At 50.1% G+C, this 22147-nt stretch overlaps 1 protein-coding gene across 11 annotated transcripts in view; it reads left to right on the top strand.

The window, feature by feature from the left end:
• Nucleotides 1–3018: 3018 nt before the first annotated feature.
• FAM3D (FAM3 metabolism regulating signaling molecule D) overlaps nt 3019–22147 on the top strand; it is a 33692-nt gene continuing 14563 nt past the window's right edge. Inside the window, exons 1-4 of one of the 11 annotated variants that reach the window (XM_010360499.2) lie at nt 3019–3291; nt 14326–14376; nt 16152–16259; nt 20144–20164. In XM_010360499.2, the coding sequence (XP_010358801.1) occupies nt 14364–14376; nt 16152–16259; nt 20144–20164 (142 nt within the window). In that variant the 5' untranslated portion in view covers nt 3019–3291; nt 14326–14363. Of the gene's footprint in view, nt 3292–12064; nt 12366–13219; nt 13369–14325; nt 14377–16148; nt 16260–20140; nt 20165–22147 lie in introns of those variants that run through there. The other 10 variants (XM_010360497.2, XM_030926992.1, XM_030927014.1 and 7 more) reach the window with 10 other exon arrangements.

Here is a 22147-nt window from a genome sequence, read left to right as displayed (position 1 = left end):
AACCAGCACCAATACCAGACCCCACTGACTGCTCCCGAGTGTACGCTGGGGAGAGTGTTCCTCAGATACCTGCTCGGGCTGCTGCTTCAGCAAGGCCTTTGCCATTGGGAGGAAATAAGCGATGATTTCATGACAGCAATTAACTCCTTCAAGATCTGAAGACCTCGGGGTGGCTGCCCTGTGCCTTTCCTTCCTCCCAGGGCTGCGGTGAGAATGTCTGAGACTCAGAGAGGGGAAAGGAAGGCTCCAGGTCACACAACTTCAGAGGGTGCAGTGGGGGTCACAGCTCCTGGCTGTCAGACCAGTGCTGTCTGTGTTAACTCTGATGCAGAAATTAGCTCAAGTTCAATCATCCGATCCATTCATTCAGTAAGTCTTTGTTCTAATGAGCAGCACCTGCAAGGTCCCTGCCCTCTTGGGTTTTGCTTTCCAGTAGAGCAAGACAGGTGACAAGTAAACAATAGTCAGGAAATATCATTTCAGGCTGTTAAGTTCGATAAAGAAAATGAAACACAATTGCACCTGTGATAAGCAGACTCTTGGCACCCTAATGGGATTATGTCTACATCCTGATCCCTGGAGCATGGGAATATATAACATAACCGAGGGAAGGGGAATTAAGGTCTCAAATGGAATTAGAGTTGCCCATCAGCTGACCTTAGGATAGGGAGAGTAACCTGGATTATCCAAATGGACCTAGTGTTGTCACCGGGTCCTTAAAAGTGGAAGATGAAAGCAGAAAAGAGTAGAGGGACATGTAAGGAAGGAAGAATTGTCATGCAGACCCAACATAGCAATGTTTTGAAGATGGTTTTGAAGATGGAGGAAGGGGCCATCAGCCAAGGAATGCAGGTGGCCTCTAGACACTAGAAAAGACAAAAAACGTTTCCTCTGGAGTCTCCAGAAGGGAATGCAAGCCTGCCAGCACCCTGATTCCAACCCAGTGAGACCGATATCAAGCTCCTGCCCTCCAGAGCTGTTAGATACACAGCTGTGTTGTTAAGTCGCTGGTCTATGTTCGTTTGTTACCACAGCATCTCAAAGCACCCCTCCTCAGAGAGGCCTTCCCTGATGACCCGCTGAGAAAAGTTCTGGAATCACTTTCATGGGTTCTTTCACAGAATGTCTCAATTTTAAATGATTTGCTTGTGAAGGAGTTTCGAAATAACACCCCAAAATATGCCACTTTGAGACTTTGAACTGAGGTCACTTGGGGAACAGCAACTGCAGGGAGGGGCTTTCCGAGTTTTCCTTTTCTGTCTAAAGACAGATTCTCCAGAGGTAACACAGTGGCCATGAATCTCCACCCAGGGAATCTTATCTGCCAGAAAGAAAAGAAGGGCTGGTCAGTGGTAGACTTTTAGTGAAATGGTAAATGCAGCCTGGCTGGCTCATTTCACAGGAGTCTGAAGGTCCACACCACGTCCAGATAGCCTTTGTCACAGGCTGTCATCACCTGTCCTGCTGAGGTCCACTCGTCTTCCCCAGAAATCATTCACTCTCCCCTACGGTGCTGACACCCCACCCCTGCCTCCCCTGTGAAGAGGGTATACAAGCTTCTAAATCTCACTGGGTGTAGGAGTTCCTTTTCTTTCCTGGGATGCCCCCATGCATGTGATAAATGTCTGTACCTTTTCTCCTGTTATTCTCCCTGCTGTCAGTTTAATTCCTGACCAGTAAGGAAGCTAGAAGGGTAGAGAAAGTCATTTTTACTCCCCTACACTTGTGTGCTTATTTACATTGGAAGTGAGGGTCAGGAGGGCCCCCCTGAGGAGGTGACACTGCAGGTCAGGTCTGAACAAGACCCAGGCACTAGTCATGGGCAGAGCTGTCCTAGCAAAAGAAGGGAGAACAAGAGGCGATGAGGTGGGACAGAGGACAGGGCTAGTCCTAAAGCCAGTCAGGGTGCAGGGAAGCATTGTCTGGCCCTGGGGTACACCCTGAGTGGGGCCCACATGCCTACCTGGGGATGGGCAGCTGGAACAGCAGAACTGGGGCCACTCCAGGCACCTCATCACACAGGGTCTGCTCCCTGCTCTTCCCTTGCACCAGCTCCCTGGGCACGCATCTTTATTTCCTGACCAGCTGCTGGATCTCATGCCCCTGAATATTCCTTCCAAGTGGACTACATAGCCTACGGAAGCATTCAGAGTCAGCAAACAAGGGAGGAAGTCGCCAGGAGCCTGTGTGCCAAGGACCGAGGCAAGAACTCCTCCTAAGAGGGAAGCATTTGGGAAAAAGACCATGATTTGTGACAAAGCCTGGGGGTGCTGGATCAGGGGAGGGGGAAGCTGAGCCCCTCTCATTGTACCTTGGGTCCTAAGAAGAGAGAAGGGAGACGAAGGCTGCATTTACCATTTCACTAAAAGTCTACCACTGACCAGCCCTTCTTTTCTTTCTCCCTCTTTCCCTTTATCCACACCCCACACCCTCCAGCTTTAACCTCTAATTCAGTGTGCCCCAACCCAAATCCAGAACCTTTCCCCAAACCACTTCCTCTCCCCCATCTTCCTCGTTCTTGACCAAGGAGCCTCCCTTTTCCATCATCCAAGCTTAATATCTTGCAGTCGCCTTTGACCTCCTCCGTCTTTCCTGTCCCAAGTTTCTTGCCTGGGTTCCCCTCTTCCCAGCCAACCCCTCCAGCACCCCCGGACTCCAGTCCAGAACCTCAGAGCACGTGATCATCAGCTGCAGTTACTCGCTTTACCGGCCCTACAACCCCCAGAGTCTGGGGAGGTTGTTAGCACAGGGTCGGGTTTTTTGTAAGGTTTTTTGGCTGTTTTCGAAGGCAGATTGTGGTATCTCGTTCCTGATTAAGTTGCTTGAATTCCCACCCAAACCTCCCTTGCCAAGGCCAGGATAGCTCTACAGGAAGGGAACAGGCATGGCCCTTCTCCTCAGGCCCTAGGCAGGCTCTAAGCCACTCCTCAGCCAGGCAAGACTTTAGACTCATTTCCTCCCCCATGAGCACTTAGATTAAACTTCCTCCTTCCTTATGAGATTAACAGGGCAGGGAGAGTGGATAGCAAACTTCCTTGAAGGAGGGGCAGAGCCTGCGCAGGGCAGGAGCAGCTGGCCCACGGGCGGCCCACAATACTCCGTCTCACCCTCTGTGCCCGCTGCATCTAGAGGAAGGCCGCCTGTGAGGCCACTACCCCTCCAGCAACTGGGAGGTGGGACTCTCAGAAGCTGGCCCAGGGTGGCGGTCAGCTGGGTCAGGGACCCACGGCACCTGCTGGACCACCTCGCCTTCTCCATCGAAGCAGGGAAGTGGGAGCCTCGAGCCCTCGGGTACGTCCCCCCAAGAATGGAAAGGGCTATGCCTCCAGGTACACAAGATTGAGAGAGGGGAAAATGGAGGTGGGGAGGGTGGGAAATAGGAGTGAAAGAGCCTGAGATGGAATGATGAAAGGAAAAAAAGAAGGAAACCACATAATCGAAGAGATTCCTGAGATCAGACTCAGGAAGGCAAACAGATTTCATCTGAGGCACCATGCCTGATCAATGAAATTAGACTGTGATAAGAAGGATTCTGGGGCTGGGTTCGGGCTCAGGCAAAAGCATGCTATGATTGATTAGCTATGTCTGCCCTGGGCACAAAAGGGAACTGTAGGGCATGCCAGCCAGGGATTTGATAACCCATACTGCAGGGTTTTTTCCTTAACTATAGGGGCCCCCAACATTTATTCTTTCATTCACTCATCTATTTATTCAAAAAAAATTCCGATGATCAACAGTGAGCCACACAAATATTTGAAAAATGAATAAAAATGAAAGGAATGTTGTTCATTGGCCCCAAATCTCATTTTTCTCATAAGGTAATGATCCGAAAAGTCATGAGGTGCATGGACTTGAGAGATTTTCTAGCTATGTAATGTTGAGCTAGTCCCTTTCACTAAGACTCGGTTTCCTCATCTGTAAAATGGGAGAGTCTGAATATCCCCTATCAATCCCTGAAGTTCTCATTGTCTACACAACTATGATAATCATCACTAAAGTACATAAAATAACATGTATGATGTGCTAAGTGCTCTCCATGTAATAACACATTTAATCTTCCTATCACCTCTACAAGGAAAGCACCATGATTATTCCCACACCGTAGATGGGGAGCCAAGGTACTGAGAGATTTAATAACTTGCCCAGGCAATCTGGCTGCAAAGCTTGCGCTCCTGCCCACTATGCCACACTGACTCTACGCTGCAGTGGATTCTAAGTCCATGGCTGGAAGTGGGCTGCCTGGGTACAAGAGTGTCCTTCTAGATGATTCATCCAGTGAGCATTAATTGGGCAGTCCCTGCATGTCAGGTAAACAAGACACAATGATTAACAAGACGAGGTATGATATATGGTTCTAATCAGAAAGGGAAAACTTGGACAGATAGTCATTTTCAAAACAGTTTTGACATATGCCATGGAGATAGCCTGGGTGGGAGTCAGGGCAGACTTCTCCCAAGAGAATGCCGGGTCCTTCAGGAGTGAAGGGCAGGGGAGCAAAAGATTGGGTCAGTGGAGAATCTCTGAGAAGGGGAAATAGGAGGAAAGAAAGAGGAGAGCAGAGTGGCTCAGGCAGGAGAGGGATAGTAGCTGGTGGTGGGAGGTGAGGTCAGTGAGGTGGTCGCCCCCAGGTCTGCACGGGCCAGGGAGGAGTTTGCCATTGCTCAGCATCTGCCCAAATCTGCGCATCTACCTGTCTGTCCTCGGGTTTAGGGTTGAGGGTTTAGGGGCTTCTGTCTCAGGGTCATCATGTGCATACCTCTTCCTGAGCTCAACTCCATCTTCACACACAGACCCTGCTGCTTCCCACAGGAACGTTGAAGCCTCCAGAACCCAGGGGCCTAACTTCCTCATTGGCACTTCCCTGGGGTGGGGGATGTTCAAAGTCATCATTTGCCAACATTTCCTGGTGCTGGGGCAGTTGCTCCTCCTTGAAGGAGACCTACCTGTCTACTACTGGCAGGCCTGGTGAGACTTCAGGTGGGCAGCCCACAAGCCTGCCTGGGGAACTGGCAGCCCCCACCCAGCCTGCAGTCCCAGAGGGCAGGTACCCTGGAGAGGGGCAGACATTTCCTACAGTTGGTGCCAATCCCTTGCTTCTGGAGGCTCAGAGGTTTGCTTCCCCAAGGAGGGGCCTGGGGAGACAAAGACATTTGTCTTTGAGGTTGTGGGGAGAGCAACCCTGCCTTTGGCATTTGAATCCCAGTTCGGCCCTTTTCCCAGCCATGTGACCTTAGGCAAGTTGCCTATCTTATGGGCTTGTCTGAGCCTGCCTTATCTCAAAAGAATGAGGACTATAGAAAATTCCTTGGGATTTGACAATGTGCATTTTGAAAAAGACAATGTGTGCAAAGCACCTACCACGATGCTTGCCACGTAGTAGGTGCACAATATAGGACAGTGCTGTTGTCCAAGCTGTGCACCTCCTATGCACCAGGCAGTCTGCATGGAATTGGACATTCAGAAATGATCAGACACTATCTCAGAAAGTTCACAGCCTATCAGATAAATTAGTCAACATCAATGATTGAGAGTAAAGGGAGTCAGGGACTGCACTGTACAAGAGATGTGAACAAGTTCCATGTGATCAGTACAAACAGCAGTCCCCATAATGGGCAATGCATATGGAGGGTTGATTGTGTCTATAGAATGGTGCCAAGTACTGTACATGGATTAGCTGGTTTAAATACAGTATCTTTGCATGGGAGGTCTTATCATCCCCGTTTTGCAGATGAACTACTGAGGCCTAAGGAGGTGAGGTAACCTGCCCAAGGCGGCAAGGCTATGAACGGTAGAGAGAAGCTTTATGGCCAGGCAGTCCAGCTCCAGGGTCCAGGCTGTTGGCCACCACACTCTTCTCTCCTTCCCACACGCACACACATCACAGAGACAGTGATCCAGGCCTGCACAGGCCGCAGAAGGGGGACCTCACAAAGAAGGTCACATTCCACAAAGTATGAGATTCCTCTGGCGAGGAGAGGTGAGGGCAGCCCTGGTGGAGAAAGCCCCATGAGCAGAGGCATGGAGCTAGGAGCTGGGAATCACCCAGCAGGGCCAGGGAGAGGCTGGGAGCCAGGCACGAAGCCAAGACCTTGGACCTTTCTGCAGGTACAATTGGTTCTGTGTTGGAGGAATATTCTGGTGAAAATGTCAGGAGCAGTGTGGCTTCTGGTATGGAAGCCATCAGGAAGGAGGCTGTTGCTGAAGACACAGAGAAAAAGCCAAGAGTTGGCCTGATTCTTTAGGTCCCATGAGGACTGAAGTGTTCAAACCTCAGGAGGGAAGGAGTAGGGTGGGAATGTAATCCGAGTCTTTCTTGCAGATGTAACTGTAGTTTGAAATGGGAATATCGTGCATCAGGTAGGAATCTTCTAGGTCAAGTGACAGAAACCAACTGCAACCAGCCCAACAAATGAAGGACGTGTATCGACATACACAACAGGAAAGTCCAGAGATAATTCTGACTTCAAGAAGGCAGATCTGGGGGCTAAAATGACACCCCCAGCACTCTGTGTCTATGTCTGGGAGCCTTATCTCCATGTTGTTCTATGCTCAGACAGCCTGTACTCATGTGGTGGCAAAGACATGTATAACATCTCCAGTTCGGAGTCATCCCAACTTAGCCTCTCCAGCAGAAAGGCAGCTCCACTCTCCTGGAAAGTCCTTCAAAAGTGCTAGGAGGAGACGAGGCATGGTGGCCCACACCTGTAATCCCAGCACTTCAGGAGGCTGAGGCAGGTGGATCATTTGAGGTCAAGAGTTTGAGACCAGCCTGGCCAACAGGGTGAAACCTTGTCTCTACTAAAAATATAATAATTAGCTGGGCATGGGGGCAGATGCCTGTAGTCCCAGCTACTGCGGAGGCTGAGGCAGGAGAATCGCTTGAACCTGGGAGGCAGAGGTTGCAGTGAGCTGAGATCGCCACTGCACTCCAGCCTGGGCAACAGAGTGAGATTCCATTCCAAAAACAAACAAACAAAAAGTTCTAGGAAGGTTCTGGTCTTCTTGGCTTGGGCCACCTGCCCATGTCTGACCTCATCTCTGAAACCCAGCGATAGATCACACTCATCTGCTAGGCCAGGACCACAGAATCAGCCCTGGAGCCAGAGAAGGGAGTAGCTACCTGAGAGGGAGGGGTTGGTTCCCAAAGGAAAATTAGGGTGGTCAGCAGAAGAAGGGGAAACAGATGTCCACCCCGATTCCAACTGCCCCTACTTTATTAAACTACTGTTAGCCAAGTCACGGATGGCAGTAACACATAAGTCATTCTACCTATGTGACTCTGGACCAGCCACTTACTCTTTCTAAAGCTCTTTCCTCACTGGTAAATGCAGTTAAGAAAAATAATCTGCCAGTAAGATTGTTGGGAGATTTAAATGAAAAGACACAGGGCTTAATATTGGCAGAATATTAATAATATTTATTAGAATTATTACTGTGATTGTTATTAAGATTATTGCTTCTTCAGTGAGATCTCTTGATCCCGTGCCTTCCCAGGTAAGACTTATCTCCTAATGGCTTCCCAAGCCACTGTTGACTTCATTGTGGAGGCTGCCACGTTGGCTAATTAAAGAGGTCAAGACCCAGCTGTCTCAGACGGAAATGAATGAATTACCCACTGGGCGGGAGGTGAATCTCTTCATGCTTCATGCTTGACCTGCTGAAGTGATTCTGACAGGCCAGCAGCAGGCCTGCAGGGTCAGAGGGTGAACCCGGATACTCCATGCAGCCCCACCCTGATCCAGTTAGTCCTCTCTGGAGATGCACGCCCAGCTTTCAGCAGAGAGAAATTCTGGGGCACACACTGGCCTCTGGGGTTAATGGACCTGAAGATGTCCAGTATCCTGAGATTTCCCCCATCCCCTCAGACACTGGAGGGAAGGGAAAGGGCTGTGTGTCTGTCCAGATGGCTTCCTCTCTCTCTAGCTGCTCTGCTGGGACCTGGAGGAACCCATTTTCCATGTGGAGCACACCCTCTTCTTCAGCCTATTTCTGCCTCCTTGAGAAGGGGGATGGAGGGTTCGAGGAGCATCTCCAAGGGAGAGGGCAAGAAGGCCTGCTTGATTAACAACTGTTACTTGCAGAGCACTTCGTCTGTGCCGGGTGCTGGGTTTTGGGTGCATTCTTGCCTTTAATCTTCACTAAATTAGAGATCATGATGGCCATGTGAAAGGAAGCTGAGGCCGGGAGAGGACTGTGTCCACACTCCCACGGCAGGACCTAGATGGGCACCAAAGCCCCCAATCTTAGCCACCATGTTATACAGACTCCCAATTCCCAGGCCACACAAGGTCTCTGCAAAGTGGAAGGGTGCAAATATGACTGAAGATGCCACTTACTGAGGGTGACCTGGGGACCAGGTACTGAGTGTGGCACCTTCAGAGGATGATCTGTCAGGTGAATGGGAGGAAAGTCTCCCTAAAACCTATCTGGGGAGAGGGGAGAGGTGGCTGACCCCTGCCAAGTGAGCAGAGCTCATGGAACCACCCCCCTGAGGAGGGTACTGGCTGGTGAGAGACATGGGGGTGCAAGAACAGAATCTTAGAAACTCAGTCTTATCCCATGGGAGCCTCCTTTCTCCCTCACCTTGGCTGAGCCAAACCCAGGCAAGCTGAAGCTCAGCAAAACGAACACTTGAGGCCTGGGTCCACCTGGAGCTAAAAGAGGCCACACCTAGGGCAGAGGTGGGCAGACAACAGCCCACAGGTCAAATGCAGTCAGCCACACGTTTTTATAAATAAGGTTTTATTGGAACACAGTTACATTTATTCATTTACATATTGTCTGTGGATGCTTTCCTCCTACAAAGGCAGAGTTGAGTAGTTGTAAAAGAACATATTGCCTGCCAAGCCCAAAATATTTGCTATCTGGTCCTTTACAACTTGTACGTGAGTTGGGCAAAGTGGTTAAGAATGTGGTCTCCTGACACACATCGCCTGGGCTTATTTCTGGGATCTTTTCTATCTTTGACTCTCACCAGCTATATGACTTGACCCCTGTGCCTCAGTTTCCCTTACTTCTTCATTGAGCTGTTGTAAGATTAAATTAGTTAAAATAAGTCAGAGTCTCAGGGTAGTATCTGGCATGTGGCATTTGTTGTCTTATTCCGGGAAGCACCCCAGGAACTTGAGGAGTAAAAACCCTCAGAATCCTGCACCTTTTTGTGTCTTCTTGCATTTCCTGCCATGCAGCTCTGACTGGCCCAATAATTCTACCATTGGCCACAGCTGGAGAAAACCATTAACACCAATAAATAAAATTAAAACAGCGAATAATGGGCTTATTTCCTTCCAAAATAAATGTCACTGGAACAAATTGTTCAAACCACCAGTCTTATTGTTTATGGATTTATTCGCTGTTTATCTCCCCCTCTGTATTGGTGACATGATCAATAATTGCCCATAAATATTGGGTGTTTATAAGAAGGACCATTTAGAGGATGAAAGGGGGCCTCTGGTTACTTTGATTACTTCACACAGGCCTGGGCCACAATTGTGGGTGTTCAGGATGGCTTTTGGGGGTGATGAGAGACTCACAGCAAGGGACAACTGGGGCTGGGCAGGGTTGCACACCCCCTGGTTCAGGGCAGGACCCATGGCAGTGCTCTGACTCACGTGCATGCATGCCTACATGTGCGCCTGTGTGTATGTTGATATGCCAGTCACTTCCAGTCTCTGAGTGTCTCTGTTTCTTTTTCATTCTGCTTGTCTCTCTACCTCAGTCTTGTCTCTTTCTTCTGGAGTCTCTCTCCCTCAGGTCTGTCACTATCTCTGTAGAGTTTCTATCTTCCACATTCATGCACACAGAATTCACCCCCTGCAATGAATCCTTGCTCAAGCAGCATTGTTGGTAGAGACAAGTGGAGCAGAAAGAAGCCTGAAGAGGAAGAACTGATAGAACCCCTCTGCCCCTAGTGACCACACCCTGTCTGCAGAATTTCCCAGGATAATGATAAAAATAGCCGGACTTGAATTTCCAGAAGAGACTAGTCAGGTTCTAGTGTCTGAGCATGTCTTCTGGGCAGACTTCTACTTCGGAGAAAAATGTTAGGAATGAGGTGGAAAAAAAAAAAAAAAAAGAAGTCATTTAGATGGAGGGAGCAGCTCCTAGCTTTTTACCTCCCAGTTTCCTTTCCCAAATGGTAACCCACTTCCTTCCTTCCAACAACATTTACTGCACACCTACTGTGTGCCTTGGTGCTAGCATCCGGCCACGGATGAAGACGGCCTTTGAGAGCCACTCCCTGGAGGGGAAGCTGGCCTGAAAATCAGGGCTGACTGTGAAAGCTGACAAGATGCCTTCATGGAGAGAGTCACAGAATGCCGGGGAAGGGTCAGGAGCCAGGATTTAAGCAGGGAAAATAGCCACTTATTTCTCCACCAGGGTGCACTGCTCCACACTCTCATCCTGGAGAGACGGCTTCTCTTTCTCTATCCATCGTGGCTCTGGGACAGGTCATGGTTGAGATGAAAGGCCCTGTGTACAGAAGGCCACAGGCAGCAGGAAGGCTGACATCCTAGCTCCTGTAGGGCCTTTAAGAAATGTCACAGACTGGCAGGCAGAAAGATGCTGTGATGGCATTTTGGGTCTGCAGAAAGAACAAACATCCGAATAGGAATCATGCCCTGGAGGTGCACTGGCGAGAGGCAGCAGAGTGAATGGGGCCTATCAACACGGAAGAGACAAGTGGACCCTGCCAGGCTGGCGAACCCCTTCCAGACAGGTGGCCTCACTGCCCAACACCCCTTCCAGGACAGGTAGATAGCATCACCTTCTTTCCACAAAGGAAAGAAATCAAAGCCTGGAGAGATGTGCGGAAAAACACAACAACTAGTAAGTGGCAAACCCAGGTCTGTCTGATCCAAAAATTCGTCCTCTTTTCCCAATATCACAGACTTTCACTGCCTGATTCTTTTAAGACTGAGATCACATGCACTGCCCCAGCTGCTCTGCCCCTGTATTTGCATCTGCTGGCAGGACACGTCTACCACAGGAGGGATGCACCATAGAGGTTGAGGATGGGACCTCAGTAGCCCCAGATTTATTGCATCTGGCTTAGCATCTCCAGGGAGAAGACAGCCTCTCTCTCCCCAGTTTCCCATACATCTATCGCAGGGCAAAGTCTGGTTGGCCTTGCTTGGGTCACATACTCACTACTGAACCAATCACAGGGAAATTGCGAAGCTCTGATTGGCCAGACGCTTATGACAGGGCGGGCTGCCATAATGGATGTGCTCCCATCCAGGACCACAGGTAGGTGTTGAACCTGGACTCAGAGGGTCAGGGAAGGCTTCCCTGAAGTGATTTCTCCACTGAGACCTGAAAGATGAGTAGGAGTATTCCAGACAAAGAAATAGGAAAACGGTGTTCAGACAGAGGGACTCGGAAGTGCAAAGGCCTGGGGCTGCTCCAGAACTTGTCTTGCTCACGGCCATATTTCCCCCAGTCTTCCCAGGGATGCTCAGAGAATGCTTTAGAAATGAGCCCTACAACTGACTGTGTGGCCTTAGACAAGTGACTTCCCCTTTCTGAACTTCAACTTCCTTCTCTATCTGGTAGTTTAATCATTCTAACCTTCCAGGACGATGCAAGAATTCAATTCATTCAGTTTCCAAATATTCATCCAGCACTTCCTCAATGCCCCGCAGCCTAGGCCTGCCATTGAAAAGAGAAGCTTGGGGCTTACACGCACGGCTGACCTGCAGCCAGAAATGAGAAGGGAGCTATGGGGAAGGGCAGGACAGAGGGAGATGCCCAAGGACAGTGAGGATGGACAACAGGAGGAATGGGGTGGCTTGCAGTGATTCATGCCTTCACCAACCCCACCTTGTCCCCAGCCCTTCCCCCTCGCCTTCCACTGCCACTTGCACACACACCACCCCGAAGCCAACTTAGCCATGCTAGGCTGGCTAGGTAAGCACCCAGGGCAATAGAAGTTTTCTCCTCGTTCCTTTGCTGGGCAACTTTGTAACCTGAATAACAGGTTGGGACAATCTCCAACAGGAAGAAGGAGAAAACACACTCTTTTGGGTTTGGGTGGCTACAGAGGGATTCTTGCTCCACCCTGCGTATCTGTTCCTGTACCTACGTACCTGCTCTTTCTCCCTCCCCACCCCAGCAGGCCAGTCCTGGGCCCCAGCTCCAGAGCTCTCACGGGCTGCCAGGGTGAGCAGGCTAGAAACTCAGGACACCAGATAGCCCTGCAGGTGCTGGGTGGGCAACTCAGCCCAGAGGAAGAGCAGGCTCGGGAGCTCTCACAGCCCAACAGGGACTGGCCCTTGGCCCCTGCCCCTCTCCACCCCACTGCCCTGAAGCCAGATTTCCTGCTTAGCATGGACAAGACATCAAGAGGCTAGCCCTCTGCCCAGGTGTGTGTCCCCTACCCTCTGTCTCTGTCCGTATCTCTCTTGTCTGTCTCTGAGTGTTTCTCTCTGAATCTGCGTGCGCATATTAAAAGTACTTGTTCTGTCTCCCTCTTCTCATTCTCTCTCTCTCTCTCTCTCTCTCTCTCTCTCTCTCTCTCTCTCTCTCTCTCTCTTCCCCACTCCCCCTTCTCTCCCTCTCCCCCTTCACCTCTGTCCCAGACTGGAATGTCTCTGTGCACACCCTCTGTGAATATTCATGTCTGTTTGTCCATCCAACCCCATCTGTCTGACCCTGTCCCTGTCCTTCCATCCTGTCCAGCCACTGACTCTCCTGGCTCCTCTAACATGGGGTTCCTCCCAAATCTTTTGAGTCTCATCCAGGAACCTAGGTTCCTGGACTGTAGGTCACATCTGAAGCGCAGTCATGATCATAATATATTTTTTATCTGGAAAAAAAAAAAAAGCTGGTGATCTGAATTTCAGGAAGTTAAAGTTCCACAATTTGTCTGTAGGTAGAGCCAAGTGACAGCCCGGTTTTCTAACGTGGAAGGCCCTAGAGGAGTAGGATCAGGGCGGTAGGAGGACTGTTACAATTCACAAGAGGAGGTGTGGTTTTGTAGTTGCTGTTGTTGTTGTTGTTGCTTAAACATTAATGACTGGTCCAGACAGAGCACCTCTCAGTGTACATACAGGAGGGCCAAGGAGGTGAACAGACTTGCCCAAGGTTGAAGAGGGTGTTGGGGGCTGTGCCAGGCGTGAGCCCAGTCTCCTGTCTCAGGTCTCAGCCTTTGGCAGTTGAACTTTGGAGACCATGTCTGTTGAGATGGATTTTTAGGATAAAGATTCTGGGGTGGGAGGGGCAGGAAGAGTTGTGGGAGAGGTCATCACAGTCAGAGAAGGTTACCTGCTGCCTTGGAGCTGGTGTGCGAAGTCTGGGACCAAAGACCTCCTGTCCTCTAAGTCTCCACAGACCTCCTGGGGGTTTCAAAGCTCCTGCAAATCACTGGTAACTGCCCAGCACCTGGAGGGTGACACAGGGGGAGGTGGAGAGAAAGATGACTCTGCTCTGCTCAGAACTGAATAAGGGAGGAAACTTTGGTTTCAACCCTCCTCTGAGATAAAAATTCTTGGCAGTGAGACCCCAGTAGGGCGGAGGAAGGGGGTGTCAGGGAGTGTTCAGCAGCTGGAAACCTGCATCCACATTCTGGCTGTCACCCTTGCAAGCTGAATAACCCTGGGCTTAGCCATGTTGAGTCTTGCTTACTCATTCCTAACTTGGGGGTTGTGAGGATTAAAGAGATAATGCATAGATGGCACCTGGCACAAAGTCACCTGTAATATGTGAGTTGTGATTACTGTTTATTTGGTACAATAAACAAACCACAGGGATCGTTTGGGCTTCTGCTCCCTGATGATTTCACTGCAGCTAGCTAGCTCAACCTCGCTGGCTGGCTGGTAGGAAGGAAGGAAGGGAAGGAGGGCCAAACAGATGGATGAAAGGATAGATGGACAGGTAGATAGAGGATAGATAGATGGGTGGAAAAATGAATGGATAATGGATGGATGGATGGATGGATGGATGGATGGATGGATGGATGGATAAATCAACTGATGGATTGCCAGATGGATGGGTGAACAGATGGATGAACAAATGGATAGATGGATAAGTGAATAAATCAAATATTCCAAAAGACAGTGGCTTACCAGACTACACCTTCCTCTATTTTCTGCACTTCAAAAAAACATGGCGAATTGAATATAAAATTCCAGGGGCAAGAGTGAAGGAGAGGTGGAGGCAGACAGGAAAAGAGGAAAATTGCTCTCTTGTTCACATGGCAGGTGGTGAGGAACCCAACTGAAAGAATTTTGATCTCCCCAGGTAGAGGTCCCTGTCCCTCATCTTCAGGCCTGGTCACTTGCAGACCTGATGCCAGTTTCCAACTGGATTTTCTTCTTTCCATAGGTGGAAGCTGACCCCAAGCCACCCTTCATCTGGACAGGATGAGAGTGTCAGGTAGGCTCTGAAATTGGTTTTGGAGGCATTTTTCTGTCAGCTGTGTCCACCCATTCTGGGCTCACAGTGATTTGGCTGCATCTGTTCTCAAATGGTCAGGCCCAAATTCCAGGAGAAAAGCAATCCAGGGGAGCCTGGAAGAGTAGAAGAGGTGATTTCCCGTCTCTAGGCTGAAGGGCAGGAGGAACTTCTGCACAGAGGCCCCACCTGGCTGGGATCATTGAGAGTGCCCATGTTGGAAACACTTGGCCTGGTTGGAAATTAGAGACAAAAATATTTACCTCGAGGAGGGCTATTCTAGAATTTTTACACCATAGGGCTGGGCACAAGGGAGGCAAAGGCCTTCTAGTCCACACCTTCATACTGTACCCCCTTCTGTACAGAGAGGGAAACTGAGGCAGCAAACAGAAAATGCACCTGCCTCATTTGCATTCCAGAACAGCTGTAAGGAGTCAGCAGCACAGGTTTTTGAAGTCAGCTTAATTCTCTGGGTTTAAACCCCACTTTTGACACTTACCAGCCAAGTGACAGTGGGGAAGTGACTGCCTCTCAGTTTCTTCATAAGTAAAATGGGAATAATCAATAGTATCCAGCACACAGGGTTACTCAGAGAATGAACTGAGATAATGTATTCAAAAGTTGCTCACATGGTGCCTGGCACAAAAGTGAGTTCTGTGTGAACATGAGCTGATACCCAAGAGGAATTCTGGGTGCCTAGAGCCATGCTGTGCCATTGAAGACCACGCCCCCACAGACCTGCATCCCGCCCCACAGGACCCAGCAGGCCTTCTCCCCAGCCTGAGTAGTCAGAGACTAGTTCAAGGCTCTAGAGCTGAATTCAGGGCTGAGGAGCAGGGGAGATGCCGACAGGGAGGTCAGAGGGAGGGGTGCCACAGCTGGGCCTGCGCCTCGAGGGTCACAGCAGAATGGGTGGGTCTGATTCAGAAGGCAGCAGGGATGTGAAATGGAGCCTGCTTTCTGGTCCCTGTAAAGAAAGAGAACTCCAGGTGGCTCATCCCCATGTGTGGGGTTGTTCCCCAATCACATGGGGGAATCAGAAAGCAATCTGGCCATGAGGCAGGGATCAGGGAGCTGTGGCTTGTGTGGAAGCTGCACAGCAAGTCCAGTGTGCAGTTATTTGTGGAGGCCTTGAGGGAGAATTGATGGAAACTGTGGGGGGGCAGCCCCAACCTCAAGCCACCTGGAGGCTGCCTACTTTTGACAACTACAATATCCCTGTCAACAAGCTCAGGGGCAAGGGTGTTACCATGTCTGCTCTGTGCCTGAGGGACTCCAGCTCAGAGAGGCTGAGCTCCTGCTCAGAGTCACACAGCACTGCTGGCTGCCCTGAGCACTGGCCACAGCCTTCTTTACTCCTGTTCCAGAGCTCCCCTCCCAGAGTCCTGCCCTCCCACTGCAGTTCTCAGGCCTCCCCTTAAGGGGCTATAGAAAGGTCCAGAATGCTGGTCTCATTGCTAGAGACTCTCTCTCTCTGGAGGGCTAAGTGGAGCCCAGGCAGGTACATTTTTAACTTTTTCTCCCAGGGGACCCACTTGGGTAAATGTTGCCACAGGACCTGGCAGCACAATCTCACCATCTGGTCACTGGACAAATTCACACATGGTCTTACCACATGGTCCCATGGTCTGGTCCCCAGCGTGGATGTGGTCTGAGCCTATAGCATGGGGTCTGTGCAGCTCAGGAAGAACTCACACATGGTCTTGCGATGTGGTCTTGGCTCTGTGGTCTCCTGGCAACATCCCCTTGCTCAGCAGGTGTGCTTCGCCTCCTGGCCCTCATCTTTGCCATAATCACGACATGGATCTTTGTTCGAAGTTACTTGAGCTCCAGCGTGAAAACCATCCGTCTGCCACGCTGGCTGGGTGAGTGGGGCTCAATGCTGGGGGCAGGAACTGCAGACCATGCCTGGAGGATGAAGACATATTCTTCCCTCCATCCCTAGGTGACCCTGGAGACATGACAAGCTGTGCTGCCTTTGGGACCCCAGCCATTGGAGGGAGAGGGGGCACCCCCCAGGCTGCCAGGAAGGGTGGAGTCCATGGGGAACAGAGGTGCATTGCAAGGCCCTGGGTAACACATGTGCCCACATCAAGGACCACTTAGAAAAAAGGTGACCCCAAGAAGGAAGGAAAGAAAGGAAGAAGAACAGAGGGAGGAAGAACAGAAGGAAGGGAGGTGGGAGGAAGGGAAGAAAGAAAATCATGTATTGAGTGTCTTCACCTGCACCTGCTGCTCCCTCTTCTTGTATCTCTTCATGCAGGTCCCCCCCACCCACCACCCACCCTCCCACCTGGTTCCTTCTCTGCCTTCCAGTCTCAGCTAAGGTTGCACCCCTTCCTCCTAGTTTAGCTTCTCACATGTCAGGCTTTTTCCATCAGAACACCATCATTATCTGTCATTATGGTTTTTGTGTTTCGTTGTTTGTTGCCTATCTCCACACCCTAGAATGTGAGCTTCCTGAAGACAAGGATTTTATGTTGTGTGCATTCACCTCTCTAAGTGCCTGGCACAGAACAGATGCCTAGTAAACATTTGATGAGTGAAAAAAAAAAAAACAAGTGGATGGATGGATGGATAAATGGGTGGGTGGATGGATGGGTAGATGGAAGAATGAGTAGATGGATGGGTAGATGGAGAGATGGATGGATGGATGGATGGATGGATGGATGGATGGATGGATGGACAGATGGATGGATGAGTGAAGAATGACTGAGTGGGTGGGTGGATAGATAAATAGATGGTTGGATGGGTAGATGGAGGGATGAGTAGATGGATAGATGAATGGGCAAATGGGGAGATGGGTGAATGAATGGGTGGGTGGAGAAGGGATGAGTGGGTGGGTGCATGTGTGAATGGCTGGATGGATAGATGGAAAGATAAGTAGATGGATGGGTGGAGGAAGAAGGGATGAGTGGGTAGATGGATGGGTGGATGGCAATATAGGTAGATGGTGGGTGGGTGGGTTGGTGGATGATGGGTGGGTGGACAGGTGAATGAATGAATGCATGGACAGGTGGAAGGATGCTGGATGCTAGCTGCTTTACATGCATAGTCTCATTTAACCTGCACAAATGTCCCACAGAGTGATCTATGGCATGGTTGTGGAATAGACTCAAGCACAATCCTTGATGTGGTTTTACATGTGTTCTGAGAAAACAGAAGCTTGAGGAGATTTAAAAACTCACCCAAGTTCTTCTTGGAGATATTAGAACAAGAACAGGAACCCAGGTCTTCCAGATTCAAATCCTTTCTGATCAAAGGAAGAAGTGAAGGGAAGGGATTTATATCTCTGGATTCGTCCAGCTTGAAGACCAAGAACCACCTACACTGACATCTTCACAAACATCAGTGACCCAGGCCTCTCCCAGCTTCCTAAGGCAGCAAGTAAACCAGTCACTCCATCTTGAACATGACCCCACAATGGAGTGTCTGTGATCCCTTACCTTGTTTGCTTCTTGTCAAGCATGTTCCACAGCCCATGTTGAGATGATTTATAAGTTTATATAGATGCTTGGTGGCCACCATGTCCCCACCACCTCCCCAGGATCCCTGTTTTTACAAACTAGACAGTGATGTGGCTGCATTAATGGCCTCAAAGGTGAGGGGCCCATGTCAGTGTAGGAGGCTCAGGGGTGTCCTCTAGAGGAGAGAGCCCCAGCCCGAGGTGGGAAAGGGGTAGTAACTGAAAAGAGACCCAGTAATTATTTGTCTCTCAGTACCCAACTACTTGGGATTTGACAAGTCAATACCTCCAACCAACCGTCATCAAGTGACTGCTGGGTTTTGAACTCTGTGTTTGGCCCCAGAGACCCTGAATGAGGAACACATGGCCCTGCTCATGGTCTGAGTCAGAGAAACAGACTTGATTACAGCATGTAGAAAAGTGAAAGTGCATTAACATGATGTAGAGTCTCGAGAAATGTTTACAGTAGCAGGAAATGTAACCAGTGGGAAACATGGCCAGTAAAAACCATTTGTGTTTCAGCACTGAAGGGGGTAATTTTCATTTACTTCAGAGGTTCCTAACCTGGGTGCACATACCCTCATTTTATTATTTAATGCACTGATATAGAAGCACATATATTACTATAGCACAAATTTGGTTTTTGTTTTTACAAAATATATTATATTGATATATAATTGGCTTCCAATTTATTTTACTTCATGCATTTAATAACACAGTCTGTTGGAGTATAAAGTGATAACTGTCTCAAGGGAAGTGAGAATAACTTTATTCTGAGGGGAGTCGACGGCTTTTCCAAACCACCAAAGGGAATCATGGCACAGAAACCAGATTAAGAACCCCTGTGCCTGGAAAGTTAGACACAGTTATTTCAGATGAGAGTGACCAACTCAGCTCTAACTGGTTTCAACAAAACATGTCTTGATGGTCCACTACGGGCATCTTGTGACTTCAGGTGTGGCTGAGCCCAGGAGTCTCCCATGAAGGTCCCAGAACCGGTCTCTCTTCTTTCTACATCCCTGGGCTCTGCTTGTTGCTACTTGACCTCAACAGGTTAGGGACTCATTCCATGGGCAGTTTTCTCTCTAAGGCAGGCATGATGGTTTCTCTCCTGATGCTCATCTTCTCGCCTGGCTGAAAAAGCACTTTCTCTCTCTCTCTCTCTCTCTCTCTTCCTCTCTCTCTCTCTCTCTCTCTCTCTCTCTCTCTCTCTCTCTCTCTCTCTCCTCTCTCTCCCTCACACAGCTATATATCAACATAGGGAAGTAGGGAAGGGCTCTGTCTCCAGAGGAATGTAATACTATGATTGACCCAGCTTGGGTCTCATGCCACTCCTGGGGCCTTGGAGGCAAGGGGTAGGGACATTTCCAGATGGACAGCCCCTGAGAACCAAATGGAAAGTGTGTAAGTGTTGGGGGGTTCCCCCAAAAAAGGAGAGCTTCTTCCCCTAGCATTTCTGCTTCCTCTGGAGGTCCTGTCCTCCAGACGTCACTGCTGGCATGGTGGGAGATACGATGTAGAACCACCGAAACAACTAGGACGTGGTATAAGATGTCAGGAAGTGGCCAAGGGCCCTAGAGCGAGTGCAGACAGTATGCAGTGCGGACAGTCAGGAAAGAGACACCCCAATATGGGCCAAACACCCACAGCAACACAACTGTACCCTTCACTGGGGCCTGGGGGCCAGGCACTGGGCTCAACCCTCACAGAGTGATCTCACTGGGCCCCCTCCACAGCCCCTTGAGGGTGGCTGTCATCACATGTGCCATCTTCATGTGCTGTCAAGGAAACTGAGGTCCAGGGAGGTTAAATATCTCATGCAGTCATATACTAGGAACTAGGGCACAAATTCCAGTGGGTCTCAAACAGCCCAGCTTCTTTTGAACCAAGGGAGAGTCGTGTGTGTATCTTGTACATGTGTATATGCACACACATGTGTATGTATGTCTGCATGTGTGTGTACACATGTCTGTGTGTGCACACATGTGTGTCTGTATATGTGTGCATGTCTGTGTCTGTATGCATACATGAGTGTCACATATATCTGCATGCATGTGTGTGCATGTGTGCATGTGTGTACACATGTGTATCTGTGCATATGTGTGCTGTGTGTGTATGTATGTGTGTGAAGGGGTGACACTGGCAAGGGATTTTTAGTTCATTTCAATAGTGCCAATTTAAAGCCCCTTCTTCCCACTCCCCAGCCCCCAGCCACCAACCTCCCTCCTGCAGGAGGGTCCGAAGTGCTTTTCCTCTAACCAGATTTTGTCTTCTCTCCAGCAGCATCATCCACCAAGGAGACCCGTGAGTATCTGTGCAGCTCCACACCTCCCCCAACCTCATCCACTCACCCCCTGCTCCCATTTGCCCTAGGGCAAGAAGGCCCAGGGCCCCTGCTACTAACCCTGCAGGTTCCCGAGAAACCTGGGCTTCCAGATTCTTCCCGGTCCTCTCCTCCCATGGCCCAATGGTGCCTTCTAAAGTCCCTAAGCCCTGTGGTAGGGGTGGCCTCCTCTCAGCCATTCAGACTGTAGGGACACAGTTCAACTCTGCCCCTTCTCCAGTTCCCCTGCTGCAGTCTGGACCGCAGCCTGCCCCTGCCCATCCCCCGCCCCAACAACCCCACACAGCTGGGAGCCCAAGGGCCAGGGATGAGCTCCTTAACCCTATTGCAGTGACCCCAGGCTTGGCTCAGGGTTCCTGCTGCAAAGTGCCAGAGACCATGTCAGGCAATACAGGGGCCCCAGAGACAAACAGAAGGGGCGCTGATTGTCTGTTGGGGTGAAAATGTTAGACCTGCCAAGAGAAGTGGAGAAAGTGCTCTAAGTTCCAGGAGGGGCATCCCCTTCCAATGGGAGGATCAGGGAAGTCTTCTGGGAGGAGGTGTCCTCTCTGCAAAGGCCTAGAGGCAAGAATGCTCTAGTGGAGGCCGTGGCTAGAGAGTCAGGACAAGGAAGGGAAGGAAGAGCGGTGATTATGGCAGTAGTAACGTTGATTGAGTGCCTATTATGTGCCAGACACTGGATTCAGAACTTCACAGGCATCTCATGCAATCCTACATACAACCTTATGCTGGTGCTATAATTAGCCCCTTTTGTAGGTAAGGAAACTCAGACACTGAGAAGTGAAATCTCTTGGCCAAGGTCACATAGCTGTAAGTGGTGAGGCAGGAGTCAAACCCCCTCCACCATCTGGTCCCAAGCCCACCCCTCAACCCCTCTTTGCAAGAGGCAATACCTCCAGGCCCTCTCCATTTCCTTCTCAACATGGTGGTGACTCTGAAGAGGGCTGTGGCTCCTAAAATAGGATTTTACCTGACTAAGAAGGACATGGATGCCCCAGTACACTACAAGGTTACAGAAGGCAAAGACAATATGAAGCAACACAAATCATTCACCCTACACCCTTAACCCTAGCTCCCTGAAGCCTCCTCAGTCGTATTCTGAAGTGAACAGAGTGTCACAGCATCTTGTTGCTATCAAATGCTTAGACGTCACCTGCTGGGGGGGATGGCAAATTCAAGCACACATGCTGCTTTCCACCCTGCCTGTTCCCATAGCAGACATCTCCAATCGATCCCAGCATTCTTTCCCTCCAAGTCCATAGGCAGACTTGAGAACTTTATCATTAAGCCTTTAACAGGAGGTTCACATTGACATTTAAGAGGAAACCTGTTTGACAACCCTGATCTAAACCAACTCCCTGATTTCACAGGTGGCAAAGATAAAGGGAGCAATTTCTGGCAAGCCACAGAGCAGATTAATGAAAGAGCAGCCTATTTCCTGAATGCACCCCTGCCCTAGTGCTCTTGGTAGCACACCAGCTCCATGCCCTGAGCAACAGCACAAGGGTTCCCAGGGGTCTCAGGGATTGAGGCAGCTGATGGGAGTGGCCTTCTATGCCAGAACCCAGAGAGCAAATCTCCTGCCTCCCAGAGGCTGAGGCCCCCTTGGGGGGGGGGGCCTCTCCCTTCATCCAGCAGCATGACCGTGAAGGCTGGATGGTCAGAAAATCAATGCTGGAAAAGCCTGCTTAAGCCAGCCTGTTGACATCAGGTTTATCAGACTTAGCTGCAATTGATTAGGCTCTGGGCAAACTCTAGAAGTGGTCCCCAGGGCTGGGAATGATCTCCCTGCATAGGTGAGACTCTCTGGGTGAGGGGTGAACGTGGCTGGAGGTGGGACCCCAAGGCTGTAGGAGACCAGGAGCCATGCCCTGGCTTCCCTCCCCAGCATCTCTCCTCAGCCAATCCCAAAGGTGGGGGCTGGGCCCCTTTCATAGGGATTC

This window comes from Rhinopithecus roxellana, chromosome 1 (assembly GCF_007565055.1).
Source record: "Rhinopithecus roxellana isolate Shanxi Qingling chromosome 1, ASM756505v1, whole genome shotgun sequence".
Taxonomy (NCBI): Eukaryota; Metazoa; Chordata; class Mammalia; order Primates; family Cercopithecidae; genus Rhinopithecus; species Rhinopithecus roxellana.
This window is presented reverse-complemented; position numbering and strand designations above follow the sequence as displayed.